Consider the following 20,243-nt stretch of genomic DNA (forward strand, 5'->3'; position numbering starts at 1 on the left):
GTTGTTGTTTGGAGATGATTATTTCGGACTTTGCAGGTGTGCATGCAGCTGCTAGTCACCAAGCGCATGCACACACTTGCGCAGGTTGTCGCTCGAAACCGGGCGAAAAACCCAACAAAAACGAGGAAACTGGAACACATCGGAAACGAAAGGAGAAACCATAAGATTTGCACGTGTTTGGCGTCGTTTTTCTTGCGATATCTTTGCATGCATTGCTTTTTACTCCTGCTTGCCTGTCCCCGTTCGTGTGTCGTTCCGACTCACCCTTCAGACAGAGAAACTGGTTGTTTCCTACTGCTCCTCTTATCTCTCTTCTGATTTCCGTCGTGTATCTTTGTTCCCGTTCTTCGTTTTTTCTCTTTTAACTTTTTTCGTCTTGCCTCGTGTATCTAGATTACAAAGCTTGTCGTCTCCTCTTCTTCACGGGAGCTCTGACTGCCGCTCGGCATCTCTCGTCTGTGCCTTTCCTTCCGTTTCAATCCTTGCTTTCTTTCTTCCTCAGATTTTCCTCATGCTTCCCTCTCTTCTTTCCGCTGGTTTTGTCCCTTCTGTCGATACTCCCCAATAACTGCGGCAAGCTTCTCTCTCCATATCCGCTTTCTCACGGTCATCGCCTGTCTCGCCTCCTCCGTCGTGGCTGTTCCTCTTTCATTCGTCTCTCTTCCGCTTCGTTCCCTCCTGTGCCTTTTCCGCGTCGCTTGATTCTCATCCCTGGCTCTCTCGCTGTCGCGAGTCTCTGAGGCCTAGAAGGAAGCTCGGAAAAAGAAACGGACGTGGAGAGAATGCACGGTTCACTCTCGACCTTCGGTAGGCGTTCCCCCAAAACAACAGCCCTCTTTCGCCTCGCCTTGTGCTCTCTCTTTCTATTGCTGAGGTCCGACACGGTAGTTCCGGAACTCGTCACGTTCCCAGCCTGTTTGTCTATGTCTCTTTTTCGAGGCATCTCGCTCTTCCATGCCCCGTTTCTCTTGTGTTCCTCCTCTCTCCACGTTTCTCTTCCTTTCCCTCTAATTCCCCTTTGCTCTCGGTTCCACGCGTTTGCTTGTTTTCGCCTTCACGCTCCTTCCTCTCAGGACTTCCCGCGGAGGCAGGGACTCTCTGGTGGATTCTTGTGTGGCTGTCGGTCGGCGCCTGTCTCGGCCTTGTGGCGGCAATGAGCTTGCGGCTCTTCCCGAATATACGCCGACAGCTGCGCCGCCCGAAAGCGACAAAAGTTGCGCACCGTGGCAACGACACAGAGAGCGAAAAAGAGTCTGACGACAGCGAGGACGAAGACGAGAACTGCAAAATGGTGCTCTGCGTTCGCCAAGGTGGGCTCTCGGAGAAGGATAAGAAGAGGAAAGGAGAAAGATAAGAAGAGGAAAGGAGAAAGATAAGGAGGGGAAAAGAGAAAGGTGGGAAGAGGAAAGGAGAAGGACCGAAAGAGGAAGGAGAAGGATAAGAAGAGGGGAGAAGAACAAAGGTACAAGGACGAGAGTTCCAGTGGTGCCCGCCGCTATGGGCCCTCTGGTTTTCCCTGGCTCCGCTGGAGACGAAGCATCACAGCACCGTGGCGTGCGTCTTCTGAGTTTCCTCCAGAGCTTCTCTTCCCAACTTCTCTCTTGAGTTTCCCTGCGTTTTGTCTCTTTTGTTGCGCGCCCTGAACTGCCGTTTCCGCTTTTCCGGTTTTTTATTTGTCAGCGAACGTGGGGAGAGGCCGCGGAAGCAGCCGAACTCTGTACTTGGGCTTTTGGTAGATTGCCCTGTCGTTTCCGACTGGTTCTTGCGCGTTTCAGACCTGAACATGGGAAAGGGAAAGATCGCTGCTCAGTGCGGCCACGCGACGCTTGGCGCCTACAGACAGGCGGAGCGTCGCCAGGATCCTTTCCTGGCGTCGTGGACTTCTTCCGGGCAGAAGAAAATTGCCGTAAAAATCAAAGTAGGGTCTAGCCCAACTTAACGACAGCGTCACAGTGCGCGTGTATCTCTACACGAATGCGCGATGCACTCACAGATCTCCTTCGACATCCTCCTCACGGCATCCCATACACAAAAAACACCCTTAGATACGTATCTCTGCATATATATATGTCTACTTATATACGTATATGTAATTATGCTTAGGGTACCTCCTGACACATCTATATACATCTGCATATGTGTGAATATGTAAGTAAAATAGAGGTCTGTTTCTTGCGCATGCAAGTTGTGTCGGTCAGACGGGACTTCAGTTTCTCTTCTGAGAAGGCGTTTGCAACCTGGTGGCAAGAGTGTTTGCTTTTTTTTCAGGACGAGGCAGAGATGCGAAGTCTGCATGCAGACGCAAAACAAAAGGGTGTCAACGCCTATGCGGTGTGCGACGCTGTAAGTACAGACCCGAATTTCCTCTCCCGCTTTGTTTCTGCTTCGGTCCCTTTGGTCTTCTCTCGCGCGTCTCTGAATTCCTCTTTCGCCCTTTTTGTTTCTTTTGTGGCGTTTCCGGCTGCGTCTGTCTGCGTTTTCTTTTCCTCTCTCGCCTTCCTTTTCTCCCTTGCCTTCTGCTCGTCCGCTTGGTTTCGTTTCTTTTGCACTCCTTTGAGCGTCCAGCGCAGTTCGTCTGCTTCGTACTTGCGCGTTTCATCTACGCTGCGATCGGCCGTGCCTTTTCCCCTCAGGGGCGCACGCAAGTCCCCGCCGGCTCCTTCACCGTCCTTGCCGTGGGACCAGGTGAGCGGCCGCTCACCACACACGGTCCCCCGCCTCCGCGAGGTTCTTTTGCGAAAAAAGATTGAAGAAGACAGGCTCTGGAGCCCCGTCACAGGGTCACGCAGCCGAGACGCAAGAGCGCAGCGCCGGCGAGAGAAATGGAGACGAAGAGAAGAAACAGAAAAGCGACAGAACTCCCCCACACGCACCCACTCAGAGACTCATACCCATCCGGAGACTCACACCCACCCAGAGAGAGAGACAGAGTGAACAGATATGGATGTACCCGAAAGGCCGCTGTGAACGCGGGGAAGAAGTGGGGAGGCGATATACGGTGGCTTTTAAACTCGTGATGGCGGGCGGAGCAAAGCCCCACGCCGACGGCAATCGACGAGGCTGACCTTCGGATTCCGTTTTTCAGCTGTCCTTGTTCTTGCGGGTTCGCTCGGGATGTGTGCCCGCCAGAAGTTGGCCTCTTGAGTGGTTCTTTCTACACCGCACAGTGCGGGCCATTGGAGTCCTCCTGTCGTCGCGCTCCGTCGCAAACGCACTGTTCCTATTTGAAATAACCCGACTTCGAGGTGTCGAAAAGAGGCACAGCGGGGGAACGCAAGGAAGCAGGAAATCGCGGAGCGACTCTGCGAAGGAAACGGAGGAAGAAGGGAGAACGCGACGAACAGAGGTAACAAAAAAAGGGAAATTCCATCTGCAGCGGGCTCTACGTGTGTGCTGTTGTTTCGCGTGTGTTTAGGTCCTGAGAGCCTCGTCGACGCCGTGACGGGGCACTTGAAGCTACTCTGAGCACCACCCGTTGTTCTGTTTTTTCGCCTTGACATCGCGTCCTGAAGCTGTTCGACTCGCTCTCTTTCCCTGCACTTTCTCCTCTCCATCGATCTGGCTTTCTTCTGCCTTGCTCCAACCTCTTTGTTGGGCTTCTCGCGCCCCTGTGTTGTTTCTGCGTCTCGCGTCTCGCGCTCTCCTTCCGCGTCTTTGCCTTTCCTCGGTGTTCCTACGTCTTAGTTGTTTTGGCTGTCTCCTCTTTTCAATGCGTTTTTGGGTCTCTACTGACTTCTCGCGCTTCCTTTTGTCCAGAGGGACTGTCGAAGTCTCGCCTTCGAACGGCCACGGGATCGGAGGTAGCCGGTTAACCGAATTTCTCTTCTTGGCGTTTTTTGGACCCTCCGCCGCGGTAGCCTGACCACCCCCCGACTCGCAAAAAGCCTGCCTCTCTCTGTGTACATGCAGTTCTCACCTCGAAAGGAAAGAAACACCGAATGGCCCAACCTAGAGATTTACGATCTGCATCCATGCATAACGTCTATACATACATACATATATATATATATATATATATATATATATAGTCTGCCTGCACACCTGTGTAGAAAAATATAGATATCTATAGATCTGTATACCGCTATTTATGCCTCTGTGGATATATCGAAATAGATTTACGTATCTCAATATACAGACAGCTACGGAGATGGGTCTTTTCTGTTTCCAGGAGAATTTAAATTGACAGCCTCTTGGAGATCAGTGGCCGCGTTTTGATATGCAGCGCAGAACGCAACGCACTCGGGGTTCAACTCCTCAGAACCACGAAGAAAGCATGTCTCAGCTTGCTATCCGCTGTGAATAAAGTTAAAGGAAAATCCAAGTCAGCGAGCCTAGCATTCACGCCGGTTTGTTTCTTCTCGGGCGAGCCGAGGCGACTGGTAGCAGGAGGCGAATCCCGAAGGAAGAAGGAAGCAACGCGCGCCTAGGACTGGAGAGTTTTACGTTGCAAATTGCATTCCTTCCATCTTTTTCACTGCCTCCGGCATGTCTCTTAACACGCAAATCTCGCGTCAAGAACTTGGCCACACCACACGAATAACGCCACATATACATGTGCATGTACAAGCGTATCTATGATATAGATGCACGCATATGTGGATGTATAGAACAGTGCATATTTACTTAAATGTATATGCGTGTACATACAGTTATGTATTTTCAAAATTGAGACGAAACATGCGTTTCCAAAAAAAGAGTTTCGGCTATTAGGCCTCGGTAGCAGGGGCACGGCGCGCCTCTCTCCGGCCGTCTTTAAAACGCGGTGTCTGGGGAGGGTTTGAGAAAGAGAGCAAGAAGACGGTAAACCGTTGCCGCCGAAACACCCCAAAGGCCTCAAAAGAGGCGCGAGATACAAAGGCGCCAAGGAAAGCCGCAGCCGACCACAGTTCGCCTTTTTTTCGAGCGGAAGTGAACGCGAGGCGCACACCCGCCTTTTTCTTGGGAGGCGCTCGCACGTCTCCGGACACGCCCGCGTACAAACACCTGGATCCAAGGAGGAGTGTGACAGGATCCGAATGACAAGACGGCGTAAAAGAGAAAACCAGTCACACGCGAGGGCTAGCGAAAATGGAGAAGCCTTCTCGAAAACCCATCGAGAAGAAGAGGATTCGAAGCACAAACGACGTCCTTTCTTCTCCAGGACATGCGGAAGAATCCCACTTAAAAGGCACACCTGTTGGCCGTTCGTTCCAGTGGGGGGGCGAACAGGAATCTGGGAGAACGTGGTTCTCGGTGTCGCACAAAAAAATGGAGTCAAATTCACTCCTTGAGGTCCTAATCTTTACGTATTCCGAATACTACACTATCTCTATTCAAGTTCAAGACTACAACGCCTCTCGCGTCTTTGGTACAGCGTCTCTGTGTATTTGATTTGAGCTACACAGTGCTGCCGAGCATTTGCACACAAAGCCGCTTTTAAATATAAGGAGCGCGAACCTCCCTATCCAATCCAGAGCTCTCTGCGTCGGGGAGTGAAACTGACTTCCAGAGTCAAAAACCGTCCGTTCCCTTCTCGCCAAATCCTGGATCCACGCGAGGAGTTCCCCGCGGTGACGCCTGAGAGAGCTACGATACACCCGAAAGCCGACCGACTGTGTATCGTTTTTCTTCTTCGCACGCCGCTGTACCCGCTCTCCCCCGCAGGCAAAGACTGTTTTGTGTGGATGTCCCAGACTCCAGAGAGGCAAGGCGCGCCTCTCCCTGGGGTGTCGGAGCCTTCCACTTGTTCAGAAAACGCATTCGGGAGAAAACCGCTGCTGCCTATGCCGGTGGGCGTAGGCTCTCGCTCTCTCACTCCACGCGCATGCGCGAGAAACAGCACACACTCCCTACAAGTTGAACTCTCTGCAGGGACCGCAGACACTTTCCTTTCTCAGGACGACTCGTAAAGCGTTGTGAGTTCATCCGAAACATTGCGAGGCGCGAAGATCCCCAAGTCTGTGAAGAGTAGAGAAATGAACTCTGGGTCGGTGTAGTCGAGATACTCCCCGTGGCCTGTTGGCGAGTCCACCGTCTCCACCTGCATGCAGCAGAGACGATTTTAGAGCGCGACAAAAAGACACGAGGAGAGATATCCACAAGGAGAAGGAGAAAGGACGAGGAAGAGAGAGGACGAGAGCGGGAGAGAGGAAGACGGGAGGTGAGGGTCAGGCAAAAACAGTTTTCTGGGCACGGAAAGCGTCTCTCTTCTTTCCTAACTGCAAAGAGGGAGGGCGAGGGCGAGAGACATCTTTGCCCATAAACTCACGAGTCTGGTAGGCACACACGGCGCACACGTTTTCCAAGTATGTCCACCTGAGTATTTAAGTTGAGTCCAGGCTGTCTATTCTCGACGGTGACATCCCAGCTACACACTCCCGGCTTTTGAACCGCCCTCCCCTTCTCGCCGTTTGTATGCTCGCAACGTCCCAGACGGCATGAGACATATATATATATATATATATATAGCCTAACGGGACTTCAATAAAGACAGAATTTTTCTTGAAAGCAAAAGAGCGTACATCGTCAGAGTCCGGTTTTTCAAAGACGACACACCGTCGCGCGTCATCGCGCTGAAAGACGTGCATGCGCGTGAATTTGCAGGCTTCGCATGCAACGTAAAAGGGAACGCAATGCTGACGGGCAACCATCGCTATGGTGGAGGTGCCGACCTGAAGAAATCCACAGAGGCAAAAGAGACAGCCGATTTCACGTTTCATCCCGCCGCACACACAAACACCTTGAAAGCACATCAACTGAAACATACAACTACACCTTCTACACACTCATCTACCTATATATCTATCTACCTATCTATCTACATCTAGATTTCTATATCTATCTACCTATCTATCTACATCTAGATTTCTATAGCTAGCTACCTATCTATCTACATCTAGATTTCTATATCTATCTACCTATCTATCTACATCTAGATTTCTATAGCTAGCTACCTATCTATCTACATCTAGATTTCTATAGCTCGCTACCTATACCTAGCTATCTATATCTAGCTACATCTAGCTATCTATATCAATCTATATATCTGTCTATTCATCTACGAACGCATATCAACATCTGCGCCGGCATGTATACAGACATATCTAGAGAAATCGACGTAGTGAAGAGGTGCGCAACATCCATACAAAGATGCAAAAGAATGTGTAGTACAGACGTGTTCACATGAAGGCTGACGTTAGGGAACACACCCCTGCAGAGTCCGGGCAGATTACTGTTTTTGTACATCTATCCACACATACATACATACATACATACATACATACGTACATACGTACATACGTACATACATACATACATACATACATACATACATACATACATACATACATACATACATACATACATACATACATACATACATACATACATACATACATACATACATACATACATACACACATACATACATTCATACATACATACATACATACATATATACATATATATACCGCGAAATGGATGCACGAATATATGTGTGTACAAATGTGTGCATATATACGAGATGCATGTGTGCATGTGTGTAGGAGTATTTCCTGGGAAACACGGCGAGGCCTGTTTTTCGGTTTGCTGACTCGGTTGACGATGCCTCCGTTCTCGGCGACAGCTTCTGCTCCGACGACAACCAAGTCGATTCGCGACATGAGGCGACCGATGGAGCACACCGAAGTGTTTGCCACGGGAATGCCGTTCGCCGATATGCTTTCCATCAGCAAGTCTCTGAGGAAGAACAAAAGCGAGGAAACAAACGCGTCGATTCGGACCCCGCCGGCACTCCTGAATGCGAACACGTCTGTCTCCTCAGAAGAGGAGCATCCTCCCCCCCTCCGCCCGATGAACCGTCGCCGGTACGCCGGGGCGACCATTTCCACCCACACCAGCTGTGGCTCTGCATGCAAATCGAGAATTTGGGGGTCGGTATGTCTGTGTCTATTTGGTGGGTGGATAAAGACAATGTGTGGGGCTAGGGGGAGCGAAGGGGGGAGCGAAGGGGGGAGCGAAGGCTGGTTTCGAGAGACACAGACACTTGTCTTGTTTTTCGTTCTCTGTTCCGACATTCGGTTGCGCGAACACGACACGAGACGGCGGAGGCAGAAGCATTGACTGGGAGGAGGAAGACGAGCTTACACATCCGTTCTGACGAAATATCCAGGTTTTTCTTCGTGGCGGGTCACGATGACAGAAAAGCGTTTCTTGTGTTTCTCCCACGCGTCCTTCAACAACTTCTCGACGCAGGACGAGCGACCGTGAGTGAGCACAACCATCTGGTCCTTTGTGAACATAATTTGGCCTGCGCGAAACAGAACGCAATCCAGTGCGGACCGCATCAACTCACGGAGAGACAGTCGCACGACCGACAGACGGCCCGGGCGCTCGGCAAGGCTAAAGACCCTATTTTGAAACAAATATCACTGGAGGAGTGTTGCACGAGAAAGTTTTAACGCCCGTTGCCCGGTGATACAGTGGCAGAGAGAGAAGAGGAGAGAAAAAAATCAGAGGGAGAGGAAGAGAAAGAGGACGAAAACGAGATAACGAAAGAGAGCGAGAGAGAACGAGAGAGAGACAAAGAGCGAGAAAGCAGAAGAGGGGGAGAGAGACACAGAAAGACAGAGAGAGAAAGAACGAGAAAAAACGAGAAAGAATGAGAGAGAACGAGAGCGAAAGAGGGAGAGACGGAGGGGAGAGAGACGGAGAGAGAGAGAGGATCAAAAAAGAAAAAAAAGGGGAGAAGGAAAAACAACCGGGGCGCTGGCCGTGCGTGCTTCTTCACGCGCTCCTAGCGGGTTGCCCGGGCGTCAGCGTCCCCTTAAAACTCGAAAAATGGAAGAGAACAGAAATGTCCTGCTCGGCATTTTCGCGCCGATTCATTCACTCGCCTTCGAAAACGCCGTGCCCGCTTACCGATGTCAGCGATCGTCTGCTTGCTTTGCAGAATTCGCGCGGCGAACTTGGCCGACTGCGCCACGAGGAGGTCTCGGAGTTCCTCGAGGCTCTGAAAAAAAATCATGCACGCGCGGCTGCACGCTCACCACCTTTCTCTTCCCGGGAGTCCCTGAGGAGCGTGTTTCTTCTTCTGCGCGCACTGTCCCTTTCTTCGACGCGAAGGCAACTACCCTGTGGGCTGTCTGACACGAGAAACACGAAAACGTTTCGTCTCCCTGCATGGCAGATGACCTGCAATCGGCGTCTCGTTCGTTCTCTCTCAGAAGAAAGAGACGCCCCGTCCGGTTCCTCTCCTTCCCACCCAGCCTCGTCTGTTTGCCTCCCAGTCTTGAACGACTACGTTACGGACGCATCACCTCTTGTTTCGCTTCCGCTCTTTCCCGGTATTTCGCAGTCTCCATTCCTCCACCGTCTCTCTTCTTTCTCTTGTCCTCCTTTGTTTCGTCTTCGCTTTTTCCCACTCCCTCCCCCCCCCCCCCCCCGCCTCTGCTGATCTCTCCCTCTCGCTCGTCTCGACCGTCTGCCAGTGCCTGTGCGCGTCTCCTCCCGGTTGCTCTCCTTTCGGCTTTCCTCGAGTTTGTCTTTCATCCCTTTTCTCTGCGCTTCCGTGCTCGTCCACGCTCCTTCACACCCGACGCCGGCCCTTACGATGTCGGGTCGCCGCTGGTGGTGACGCAACCCGAACTGCTGGTAGAGGAGACAGGCAGACCGAAGCGGCAATGTCGTCAACCGCTGCAAAAACGAAACAACGCAGTGCCCCAACAAGCACTCTCTCACCTACAGAAATATATATAAATATATAAATATATAGATATATAAATATACACACATATATACATATACATATAGAGAGGTATGTAGGCAGACGAAGGAGAGGGAAATGCCTGACAAAATAGGTTTCTCCATCTACACACCGCCCGCGATGCGCACATGTCTGAAAGGCGAGTCCGAGTGGAGACCTGTGGAGGCAGGGCGAGGAGTGACGAGGTTACCACTCACTTTAATGCTTGTAAGTTGGCTGATGTAGAGGAGGACGTCCTCGCGTCCAGCGTAGATTTCGAGGGCATCGCTGGCCGCTCTCAGATGCACAAAGAGTTGAAAAACCGAGGTTGCTCGAGATCTACAAAACAACGCAAATTTTCACATCCCACAGAAACGCGAAGCTGCAAACGCCTTCCCCCTGCATACACCCCACAGCGACACGTGCGCACACAAACCAGCACATACCCATTATCCACATGCATATCTATACACACACATATATATATATATATATTTATATTTATATATACTTATATATTGAAACATATATATATATATATATATATATAGTAAACATGAATGGAAAGAAAGTCTAGAGAAGCAATGGAGTGTGGGGAATCTGGCGACTCAAGATGTAGCGATACATGGTTCCAAGCACATATAGTCAGCACGTGAACAGACTCTGTCGCCTGGCGATTTCCACATGGATGCGTGTAGGCCTACATCCCCGCATACCCGTATCCCGATGCGGTTTTTTGCCCGGTAGTGGACGATGAGACTATAAGGAACACCACGTTCTTTTGAAATGCGTGCAAATCCCTTTTTTTTTAGTTTAGTTTAAAAGATGGAAATTTCCACGAGTGTCAGGTGACGGCTAGAGATTTCCCTTACATTCGAGCGACAGTTCCAAGGGCGTGAACGGCGGCGAGTGCTAAATCGTTTTGCTCCGAAGTGAAGCAGCGCCAAAACGCGTCGATGACTTGCATTTGGAGAGGCTGAAAAACCTCGCCCGCGACAGCCTCCTCTCGCGCACATCCTCCGCAGCAGCCTGCCGGCGTGGGAGGTTGAGAAGACTCTCGCCTTCTTCCTCCGTCAGGCAGCGTTTTTCCTCCTGTCTCTGCGTTTTCTGCATCTTCAGTCTCTGTCTTCTGTTCCTCGGCTTTTTCCCCTGACACACCGTTGGGAGTCTCGTCGCTCAAGAGCTTCGGAGACGCGCATGCAGTTCTTCGGCCCTCGTCTGAGACGCCGTTTGTCTTCGCCGCTGAAGTCGCCATAGACGGAGGAGCGGCGCATACGCCTTTCTCGGTGGGTCTCGTGCCGGGCGGCATGGCGTTACAGACGCTGAGCAACTAGAGGGCGTGTGTCGGAGGCAAAGAGAGAGAAAAGATCGAGAGAAGGGAAGAGACAGAAAAGAGATCGAGAGCAAAGAGAGAGAGAGACGCGGCGGATACACGATGCGGACGAAGGTGAGAAGACGCGAGCGGCAGTGAGGCCCAGAGAGCGAGAAAGAGACGATTGAAGCAGACGACGATGCGAGCGAAGTAGAGGGGGGAGATAAAGCATGCAACGCGAAGGATTTCACAGCGGACAGGAAGAATTGCGCATCGAAGCGAGAAGAGAGCCAGGTGAACACTTCCAGGAGGGACAGGCTCCCCAGAGAGAAAGAGAGGAAGAAAGAGACGAGTGACGAGGAAGGAGACTCTGTAAGGGACACATTGCGGAAACGGGAGAGGAAGAGGCGCGTGGTTTTCGGTTGTCTCGCCTTCATGTGGTCTCGCATCGGAGGGCCGATGACCGGAGAACGCGGAGACAGGCGATAAAAACAGAGAAGATAGGTTTGCGGACTTAAAAAATGAGAGAGTGCCGCAGAGGGTTGTGAGGCACAGAAAAGGAAATGCTCCAGAAGCTCGCGGGAAGAACGGCGCAGCCTAGAGTTAACCTCGCGACAAGATGCACGGAAGCGTTTAGCGACAGAAGGGGAGAAATCGCTTTCTCCGGACAGCATGCAAAGGCGAGGAGAAAAGGCGAGGGCAATCCTAAAGAGAAGAAGCAGAGAAGAACGAGATCAGCAGTGCGACAGGCCGTCGACGGAAGCAGTCGATAGACTCACCGGGAATTCCCGCGATTCGCGGCGGAGCGCAAAGGCCTCGAACATGTGGATGAATCCAGCGTTTTCATGTCGGGAAAGAAGGTGAGAGAGAAGGCGAACCACTAGAAAAACGAGGGGTTTAAAAGACAGATTAGCTAGAGAAATCGGCGCGTTCTTTTCTGGCCTCGAGGCGGCTCTTTCCCAGCGAGGAAACGTAAAAAACGCATGCAGTGTGCTGACACGGCGGCTCGGCCACGCTTGCGCGCGCGCGTTTCGGTTAGATCCAACGAAAAAGCGGAAAACACCGCTTTTTCGTTTCCGTCAGTCCCTTCCACAACGCGCAGAAGACGATTTCTTTTGCCTTTCGCTTCACTTCGAGAGTTCGCCAAAGCACACTCCCGCCACAAGCATAGGTCGCTCAGCCTCAGGGGCTCTCTGCTTCCAACTGCCGACTGGGAGTCTTCCTATCTTTTTTCTCCTCGCGCAGCGCAGCCTCATTCTTCGCCGTGAAAAAGGAGACAAGATCCCTTTCGTACACCGCCAAGCGCTTTTCCACTTCTTTTCGCGTCGCCCGCGCATGGATATCTACACGTACCCGTATGCCTCTATACTTTCACATGTATCGAGGTACCCAGGATGTTATAGAACTCTAGAATCCTACGACTACTTGAGACAGCAAAACCTATTGTCTTGGCATTACGAATGCCAATCCCCTGTAGCCGCGTTTTTAAAGCTGATCGAGACACGACTTTCGACCGAGGAATCGGCCGCGAGGAAACCCCCGAGTAGCCCGTTCGAAGCGGGAAGGCCTGCATCCGTTGCGGGTGAGGACATGAAACTTTGCCGACACACAGAGGTGAGGTCGCCTCGAGGAAAAACTGGCAGTCTGTTTTGCTTAAAACGGCGATACACCCGAACAAGGCTTCTTTGTTCCGTTCTCTGCTTTGAAGATTTAGGCGGAAACGCCGTCATTTCTTCAGCGAACTTCCCAGTTTTAAACGCGCCGTCGCTTCGAAGCTGCACTGCCGGCAAACGGCCGCAAGGCACGCCTCTGCGTCTGAGCCGCCGTCGGCGCTTTTCACAAGGCTGTCTCGACACCGAAAAGTCGGCGATCGTCGGTTTAGCTTTCAGTTTTCGAGTTTCCCAGCCAAAAACACCCGGGGAAGACAGGCGGCTTTCTCACGGCTCCTACGGCGTCTGCGGGGGTGGGCGGGCATGGTGGTAGGTGCGCGTGCGACACACACACTAGCAAAAGAGAGAGGCGATTCGGTCCCAGAAAAACAGCGAAGCCAGAAAACGCGAAAGGGTCGAGACTACGGTCTGTGCATGCACCCGAGGAACCGCGAGTTTCCAGGCGCTAACTGCATGCCTCCCCGCACCTCGAGTGTGTGCCTGACGAGGACGCAGGCTGCCTGAGGCTCTCGGCGCCTCTTTCTCAGAGGGAGACGGGACTCCGCCGGACTCAGCGACGCGGCGTCTCGTCTGCAATGCGTTTCCACGAACACGCGGCGAGCGACGACGCACAACCCTACAACACGCGCCGCTTGACAAGACCTCACGCGAGGGAAAAAGCGAGAGAGCGGGGGAAGAGGCTCCATTCGAAACAGAAACGCAGCGGCCCTAGAACACCTGCCAGAGCCGCCGAGAAAGGACGGGGCGCATGCAGATTTGCCTGCCTTCGTGACCGTTTTTTCGGGGTTCCGAATGGCGCTTCGGCACTCGCGGGGTTTTTGTCGCGAACCAGCGGGAAGTCTGCAGGCGTTCTTGCGGCAGCTGCGTCGGGCTGGGCGGCGAATCGCGGATGAAAATAATCAAGCGACAGCAGCCTTCTCAGTCGACGGAACGTTTCACAAATCGCGAAACTCGAACGCGCACACCCACTCCTTCATCGCCCCCGGAACCTTCAGCGTTTCGAGCGCCTTCTTGTATCTGCAACAGCCACACAAAAACCAGAAACTCGACACTCAACAACGAGACAACAAACCACCTCGACAGAACTCGCTTCCCCTCCTTTAACCGAGCACTTTGCGTGCATACAAACACGCATACGCAGTTATATCTACATATCTACACATATTTATACCACCATGCCTGTGTGAGCGTATCTAGGCCAAAATATGTGCCCGCTCGTGCGCATCTCCTCGGTGACGGGTGGCGAGTCGCGCGTTGTGGCTGTTACGAAAGCTCGCCAGGCGCGTGTGTCTCCTCGTTAGAAGAGATTGAGCGTTTGAGAGAAGGTCCGCGCGGATGCCGGATCGAGCGTGACTCGAGATCCTCTCGCGTTTTTCGCACCCCGGCATCCCAGCACTGCGGGCTTCTCGCACCTTGGCTACGACGCCAAGATGTAGGTCCACGGGCACGGCTCCACAGCTGGGGGCCGATTCTTCCACCGCATCTGCCGCCGACGCACCACGCTGCGCCGCGAGTCTGCACGCGCCCTGACCTCTTAGCGTCGATCCCACGAGCACTTCAATCGCCACACACTGCGGCAGACGGCATCGGAGGGACGTGGGCTGCCGCGCGACACACGCCGGAACACACGTAGACACAGATGCATGCAAGATGGACGTTGCTCGCGTTGCAAATCGCTCCTTGTGCTTACGCTGCATGCTCGGGGAATTTGCACGGGACGTATGTCCCGAAAGGGTCTGAGGCAACTCCAGTGAAGCCGACTGCCTGCAGCGAGTAGCTGCAGAGGTGAAGGACGCCAAGGTCGACTAAGCGGAGAAACGCCCGGCGCAATCCCTGCACGAAGCGAACGGAAATCCGAACAAAAAACGCCCGTGCGCAGCACCACATGGACCCAAAATCCTCTACACAAAGATACATACACATCTATACACACTCTGAACGTTATATGCACATAGGTACATGTATCCATACACAAATATATATATATATATATATATATAGGGTGTATATATATTTATGTAGGGACGAAAAAGACGGGAGTGCCTGCTCTGCTAGAGCTAAAAGAGTGTGGCCTTTCAGCCGGGCGTCGAGAACGACACGTTGCTCCGATCCGGACGCTCTGCGATGCGTCTGAGGGAGAGAGGTGCTGAGATGCAGTCTTCGCTCCTACCTCCGCGCTGGGATGCTGGAGTTTGAAATCGAGGTCAGCGTAGAGGAGCGCGACTTGTTCGACGACGGAGTGGAAAGTCTTCGGGGCGCGTTGATGCGCATGCAGTCGAGTCATGGCTCCGAGGACGAGGTGTTCGGAGAGACTGAGTTCCGGGAAAATGTTGAACGTCTGAAAATCCAAGAAGAACCGCCAAGACAGTGTCACACAAAACACGGCAGATCAGTCTGTCCTCTTTTCTCTTGGGATGTGTGTGTGTCGCGCGAAAAAGATCTCGTTTCTGGCTTTCGGCACGACGGACCCTTTCGTGGTTTTTGCGCCTGCTCCTCCTCGACTGTTTTCCATCGCCTCTGCTGCCACTCTCTCCTTTCGGCCTCCCCATATCCTTTCCTCTCGCCCCTTCCTGTCCTGTTTTCGCCTTTCTCTCGCCCCTGCCTATCATCCTTCTCTCTCCCTGCCTATCTTCCTTCCCTTTCCCTGCCTTTCTTCCTTCCCTTTCCCTGCCTTTCTTCCTTCCCTTTCCCTGCCTTTCTTCCTTCCCTTTCCCTGCCTTTCTTCCTTCCCTTTCCCTGCCTTTCTTCCTTCTCTTTCCCTGCGTATCATCCTTCTCTTTCCCTGCCTTTCTTCCTTCCCTTTCCCTGCCTTTCTTCCTTCCCTTTCCCTGCCTTTCTTCCTTCCCTTCCCCTGCCTTTCTTCCTTCTCGTTCCCTGCCTTTCTTCCTTCCCTTTCCCTGCCTTTCTTCCTTCCCTTTCCCTGCCTTTCTTCCTTCCCTTTCCCTGCCTTTCTTCCTTCTCTTTCCCTGCCTATCTTCCTTCCCTTTCCCTGTCTTTCTTCCTTCTCGTTCCCTGCCTTTCTTCCTTCTCTTTCCCTGCCTTTCTTCCTTCCCTTTCCCTGCCTTTCTTCCTTCCCTTTCCCTGCCTTTCTTCCTTCCCTTTCCCTGCCTTTCTTCCTTCCCTTTCCCTGCGTATCATCCTTCTCTTTCCCTGCGTATCATCCTTCTCTTTCCCTGCCTATCTTCCTTCCCTTTCCCTGCCTTTCTTCCTTCCCTTTCCCTGCCTTTCTTCCTTCCCTTTCCCTGCCTTTCTTCCTTCTCGTTCCCTGCCTTTCTTCCTTCTCTTTCCCTGCGTATCATCCTTCTCTTTCCCTGCCTATCTTCCTTCTCTTTCTCTGCCTATCTTCCTTCTCTTTCTCTGCCTATCATCCTTGTCTTTCCCTGCCTTTTCTCCTTCTCTTTCCCTGCCTATCTTCCTTCTCTTTCCCTGGCTTTCTTCCTTCTCATTCTCTGCCTATCATCCTTCTCTTTCCCTGCCGTTCTTCCTTCTCTTTCCCTGCCGTTCTTCCTTCTCTTTCCTCCTGCGCATCTCTCGATCTCCGTCTTTCTTGCTGGTGTTTCTCTTCTGTTCAGCTCAAGTTCTCGCTTCGTTACCTTCCTCTCCCTCAGCAGACCCCCAATCAGGCGCGCGAACTGCGTCTTCTCTTCCTCTCCGTCTCGGCGGAGGAGTCGCGGCGAGTCGTCTTTCTTCCCGGGACTCGGGTCGTCGAGTCGACACGCAGAGAGCGGCGAGACAAAGGACCGCAAGAAGTCTCCTCCCTCCTTGCCGTCGTCTCCGTCGCCATGGCGGTTCCGTTTTTGCGGCGTCTTGTTCTCGTCTTCGCCTCCGGGATGTGCACGCGAGAAAAGAGGTGAGTTGTCGCCCGCGAGAGGCGACGCGCGGCGAGGCGACAACGAGCGAGCAGAGAGTGGCGAGAAACTTTCCCGGCAGGGACTGAGTGCAGCGCTCAACGGGGACGTTGACCTGCGTGCGGAAAAGGCGCAGAGCTCCTGCGACGGCGCAGAGAGAGACAACAAACCATCGACAATCTCCGAGAAAAACCAACGCGCACTGCGACCTAGGGCGAAGTTCCGAAAGAAACGTTCCTGAAAAGAGAAAACCACAGATCGACAAGACACAGACGAGTCAGCATGTTGTCCGTGCGCGGCGTAATTGGCAACGCCTTTCCGGTCGAACTCCAGCTCTCCTCTCTCTGCTTGGGGCTCCCGGTTCTCTTATCCCCTGTCTGTCGCCGCTCCCCCGCCGTGTTCCGAACCCATCTTCCCTCAGGGGTTTTGCCTGTTTCCACCGACCCGTTCGCGGTGCGCAATTGCCTTCTCACGTCTGTTTCCGGCTTTGTCCCTCCACGATTCTCTTCTTCCCTCCTCTTTCTCTTCTCGTCCGTGTCGTCTGACGCGCGTTTCTTTCCTCCACGTGGACGCGAGGACTTTGCGATTCGCCTCTTCCCACGTCTCTCCTCCTTCCCTCTCGCACGCCAGCGTCTCCTCTTCTTTTTCCCTCTCCCTTCGACTTGCCCGGAACTGCTGCGCGGCGAACTCTTCATCTACTGCGGCGCAGAAGGCGCGCGCGAAGACTTGCGCGCAAAGGCGGTCTGTCTCCGTCGGTGCCCAGCACATCTCGTGAAGCACGTCGCGGGCCGAGACTGGAGCACAGCCCGCCGGACGTTCCAGGGAAATCTCCTCCGCCTCCGCGCGTCGTTTCTTCGGGCTCTTCCCGGATGTGTCCTCCTCCCGCGCGTCCTCGGCCAGGCTGTCTCTCGCGTCCAGCGCCAAAGACGCGAGGAAGAATCGCTCCGTTCGCGCGGCTTCAGCCGCGCTGCGCAGCAGCAGCGGTCCCGTGACATCGAGGAGGTTGTTGCGGAGAAAGTCCGAGAACCTCGGGAACGACGCTGGACCCGCGACGTACAGCGTCTGGAGGGAAAACCGACTGCGAATCCGCTTCTCCATGTGCTGCGTGATGTCGAGGACTGCCGACACACACACTGTGCAGATTTGGAGGTCACTCCCGTGCTGCAAATCAAAGAGATTGTAGAGAAGCTGCTGGCGCCTGCGCTCGCCCGCCGCGTCCAGGCAGCAGCGCTCGAAGCGATCCAACACGATCACGACCGCGCGACCAAAAACCGAGCAGCTGTCTTCGAGTATAAGCCGAAGGGTGTGCGACAGCTCCTCGACGGAGGCGGAGGGCGCCGGGATCTTCTGGCAACGCAAGTCGCGCGCAAGCTGCGACACGATCGCGTACAGGAGCGAGGCGTCGTCTCGATACAGCGGACAGGAGAGGCGAATCACGAGAAGATCGGGAAGCAAAGTCGAAGCCGAGAGAGAAGAGAGAGAGAGAGAAGGCGGCGCGGGGCGAAGCGGCGAGGAGACACACGCCGAGTTGAAATCCGAGGCAAATGAAGCGGCGGCTTCGCCCTTAACCTCCGTCTTGCTCTGAGGCGTGTTCTGGGGATCGCCGGTTGTGTTCTGAGTTGTGTCGGTCTTGTTCTCGCGTTTGAAATGCAAGTAGGCCTGGTGTTCGCGTTGTTCGCGCGCAATTCGCTGCACTGCGTTCAATGCCATCTCCAGCGCCGTGGTCTTTCCAGCTCCAGGCGGACCGAGGAGGAGAACGCTGGTTTTCTCCTTCAACTGCAGACAGCAGCTCAACTTCCTCGACAGCTCCATGGCGACGGCCTCGACCGAGTGTGGGGAGAGCGACTCGGACGGGGCACGAGGTGTCTCCTTTGCTGTCTCCCGAGGCGACGCGTGCGCCGTCTGCTTCTTCCACCGCTGCAGCGGAGAGGCCGTCGCCTCAAGCGACGCCTCGAGACGGCTCAGAGACGCGGAAACCGAGGAAGAGGAGGAAGCAGAGGAAGAAGAGGAAGAAGTGGACAGGAGGAGGGGGAGAGGGAGGGGGTTGTGGAGCCATCCGCGGGAGGCGAGATGGAGGCGGTGTCGGAGGAGACGATGGAGATGGGAGAGGAGAAAAGAGCCATCGGAGAAACGGAGATTCAAAACATCGCTTAACGGAGGGGGTGCACACAGCATGCAGCCTGTGCAACCGGGGGTCGAGCAAGAACAGGAGGCAGAGGAATCAGAGGAGGGTGGAGACGGCCTGCGTTGGGGCCGAGGGGAGAGAGAAGTCATTTTGGAAAGGGGAGCGAAACGCAGAGGAGGTCGGCTGGTCGAGAAGAAACCCCGAAAAGAAAGATAAACTCAGAAACAGAGAGAAGCGAGGCACGCAAACACACACACACACACAGACACACAAACCTGCTCGGTACAGGGGATACGGGAAGGCAGCCGGAGGGGCGGGTGGGAGGGAGAGAGGGAGAAGAGAGGCACCGCAGTACGTGATTGCCTCTCGGTCCTTTTCGTCTCTCAACTCGTGTCGTCGGCAGTATGGGAAGGTGAAGGCAAAGACAAGCGGATCGTTGCAGTCGAAGAGGAGACCAAGAGGAAAGACGCGTGAGTGAGACGCGGGGTTATAACCTGCCAAAGACGGGGAAGCAGCGACGGAAACACGGGATTTTTTGACGCGACTTTTTCAGGGCATCTCTTCTTTTCTGCGCGCCAGTCGCGAGAACAGCTGGATCAGTCTCTCGAAGCGAAACGTCGAGGCAAGAGAGGAGGAGAGGAACAGAAGAGAAAGAGTGGACGGGAAAAACACGAAAGAGAACCAGAAACGGTAGGAAAAGACCTAAAGAGAACTTTGACAGAGGAGGGAGGCGAGGGCCGTCGGCAGCCCGTGAGCAGTGACAGGCACCCGACGTTCCGGAGGCTCTGAGTGGCCGAGATGAAGAATCATCTCGGTAAAACGCCGCCGAAAACTCCTCCAAGAGACAGAAACTGCAGCGTTTCAGAAACTCTGAAAGTTGGAGAAACGAACAGATAAAAACAAAGGGTTGGAGGGGAGATTAAGACCTCAAAGTCCGGGAGACCCGTTGCTTTTTTGTGTGCACAGCGTTCGTCTGCCGCGAGAAATCGAGGGAAAACTGAAGTCAAGATGAAGAGACAGCAGCGAGGAAGAGAGATGGAAAGGGGGAAAATCCGATGACGCGTGTGTTTTCTGAAGCTATCTCTTTCATTTTTCGCCTCCTTTTTTGTTCCCGTCTCTTTTTGCTTCTTCGATTCCAGCTAATCACCGTCTGCTGCGGAGGGTTCATGCGCTGATGTGTGTCTTGGACAAAGAGGCGAGACGGACGGGGAAAGAGCGACGTTTCAGGGGGAGAAGACGTTTGAGAAGAGATTTGGAGAGAGGGAGATCAAGACAAGCAGATAGCAAAGGTCTGTTTCTTCTGCTTTTTGCCTTTTATCTTTTGCATCCCGCGCATGCACACGGCCGCCAGGGAGAGAAAAACACAAGGGGGGGTCGGGGGAGACGCCGCGCGAAGCAGCGCGCGCCAAGACCGCGACGAAGAGGAAAAGCAAAAGAGAGATAAAGATCAGATTTAAGACGAAAAGAAGCGGGGGAGAAGAAGAATAGAAGAAGAAAAGAAAGACAAGTAGAGCAGGCAAAGAACGGGGCAAGAAAGGAGGAGAGGCAAGAAAGAAAGGAGACAAGA

General features: G+C 53.4%; 3 protein-coding genes across 3 annotated transcripts; 1 reads left to right on the forward strand and 2 right to left on the reverse strand.

The window, feature by feature from the left end:
• Positions 1-1,153: 1,153 nt before the first annotated feature.
• NCLIV_011750 (hypothetical protein) lies at positions 1,154-3,465 on the forward strand (the record flags this gene model as incomplete). The annotated part of the gene is made up of 5 exons (XM_003880692.1): positions 1,154-1,310; positions 1,776-1,918; positions 2,269-2,343; positions 2,634-2,685; positions 3,416-3,465. The coding sequence occupies 5 exons, from the start codon at positions 1,154-1,156 to the stop codon at positions 3,463-3,465; spliced, it is 477 nt and encodes a 158-aa protein (XP_003880741.1).
• Positions 3,466-5,872: 2,407 nt separating this feature from the next.
• Positions 5,873-11,030, reverse strand: NCLIV_011760 (hypothetical protein; the record flags this gene model as incomplete). Its single annotated transcript, XM_003880693.1, has 8 exons — positions 5,873-6,019; positions 6,501-6,650; positions 7,572-7,716; positions 8,125-8,287; positions 8,899-8,989; positions 9,589-9,672; positions 9,940-10,060; positions 10,594-11,030. 8 exons carry the CDS (start codon positions 11,028-11,030, stop codon positions 5,873-5,875), a joined length of 1,338 nt encoding a protein of 445 aa, XP_003880742.1.
• A 2,608-nt stretch (positions 11,031-13,638) lies between these two features.
• On the reverse strand, positions 13,639-18,825 carry NCLIV_011770 (conserved hypothetical protein; the record flags this gene model as incomplete). Its single annotated transcript, XM_003880694.1, has 5 exons — positions 13,639-13,720; positions 14,394-14,536; positions 14,874-15,041; positions 16,297-16,788; positions 16,996-18,825. The coding sequence occupies 5 exons, from the start codon at positions 18,823-18,825 to the stop codon at positions 13,639-13,641; spliced, it is 2,715 nt and encodes a 904-aa protein (XP_003880743.1).
• Between the last annotated feature and the right edge of the window lie 1,418 nt (positions 18,826-20,243).

Source organism: Neospora caninum, chromosome IV, assembly GCF_000208865.1.
Source record: "Neospora caninum Liverpool complete genome, chromosome IV".
NCBI lineage: Eukaryota > Apicomplexa > Conoidasida > Eucoccidiorida > Sarcocystidae > Neospora > Neospora caninum.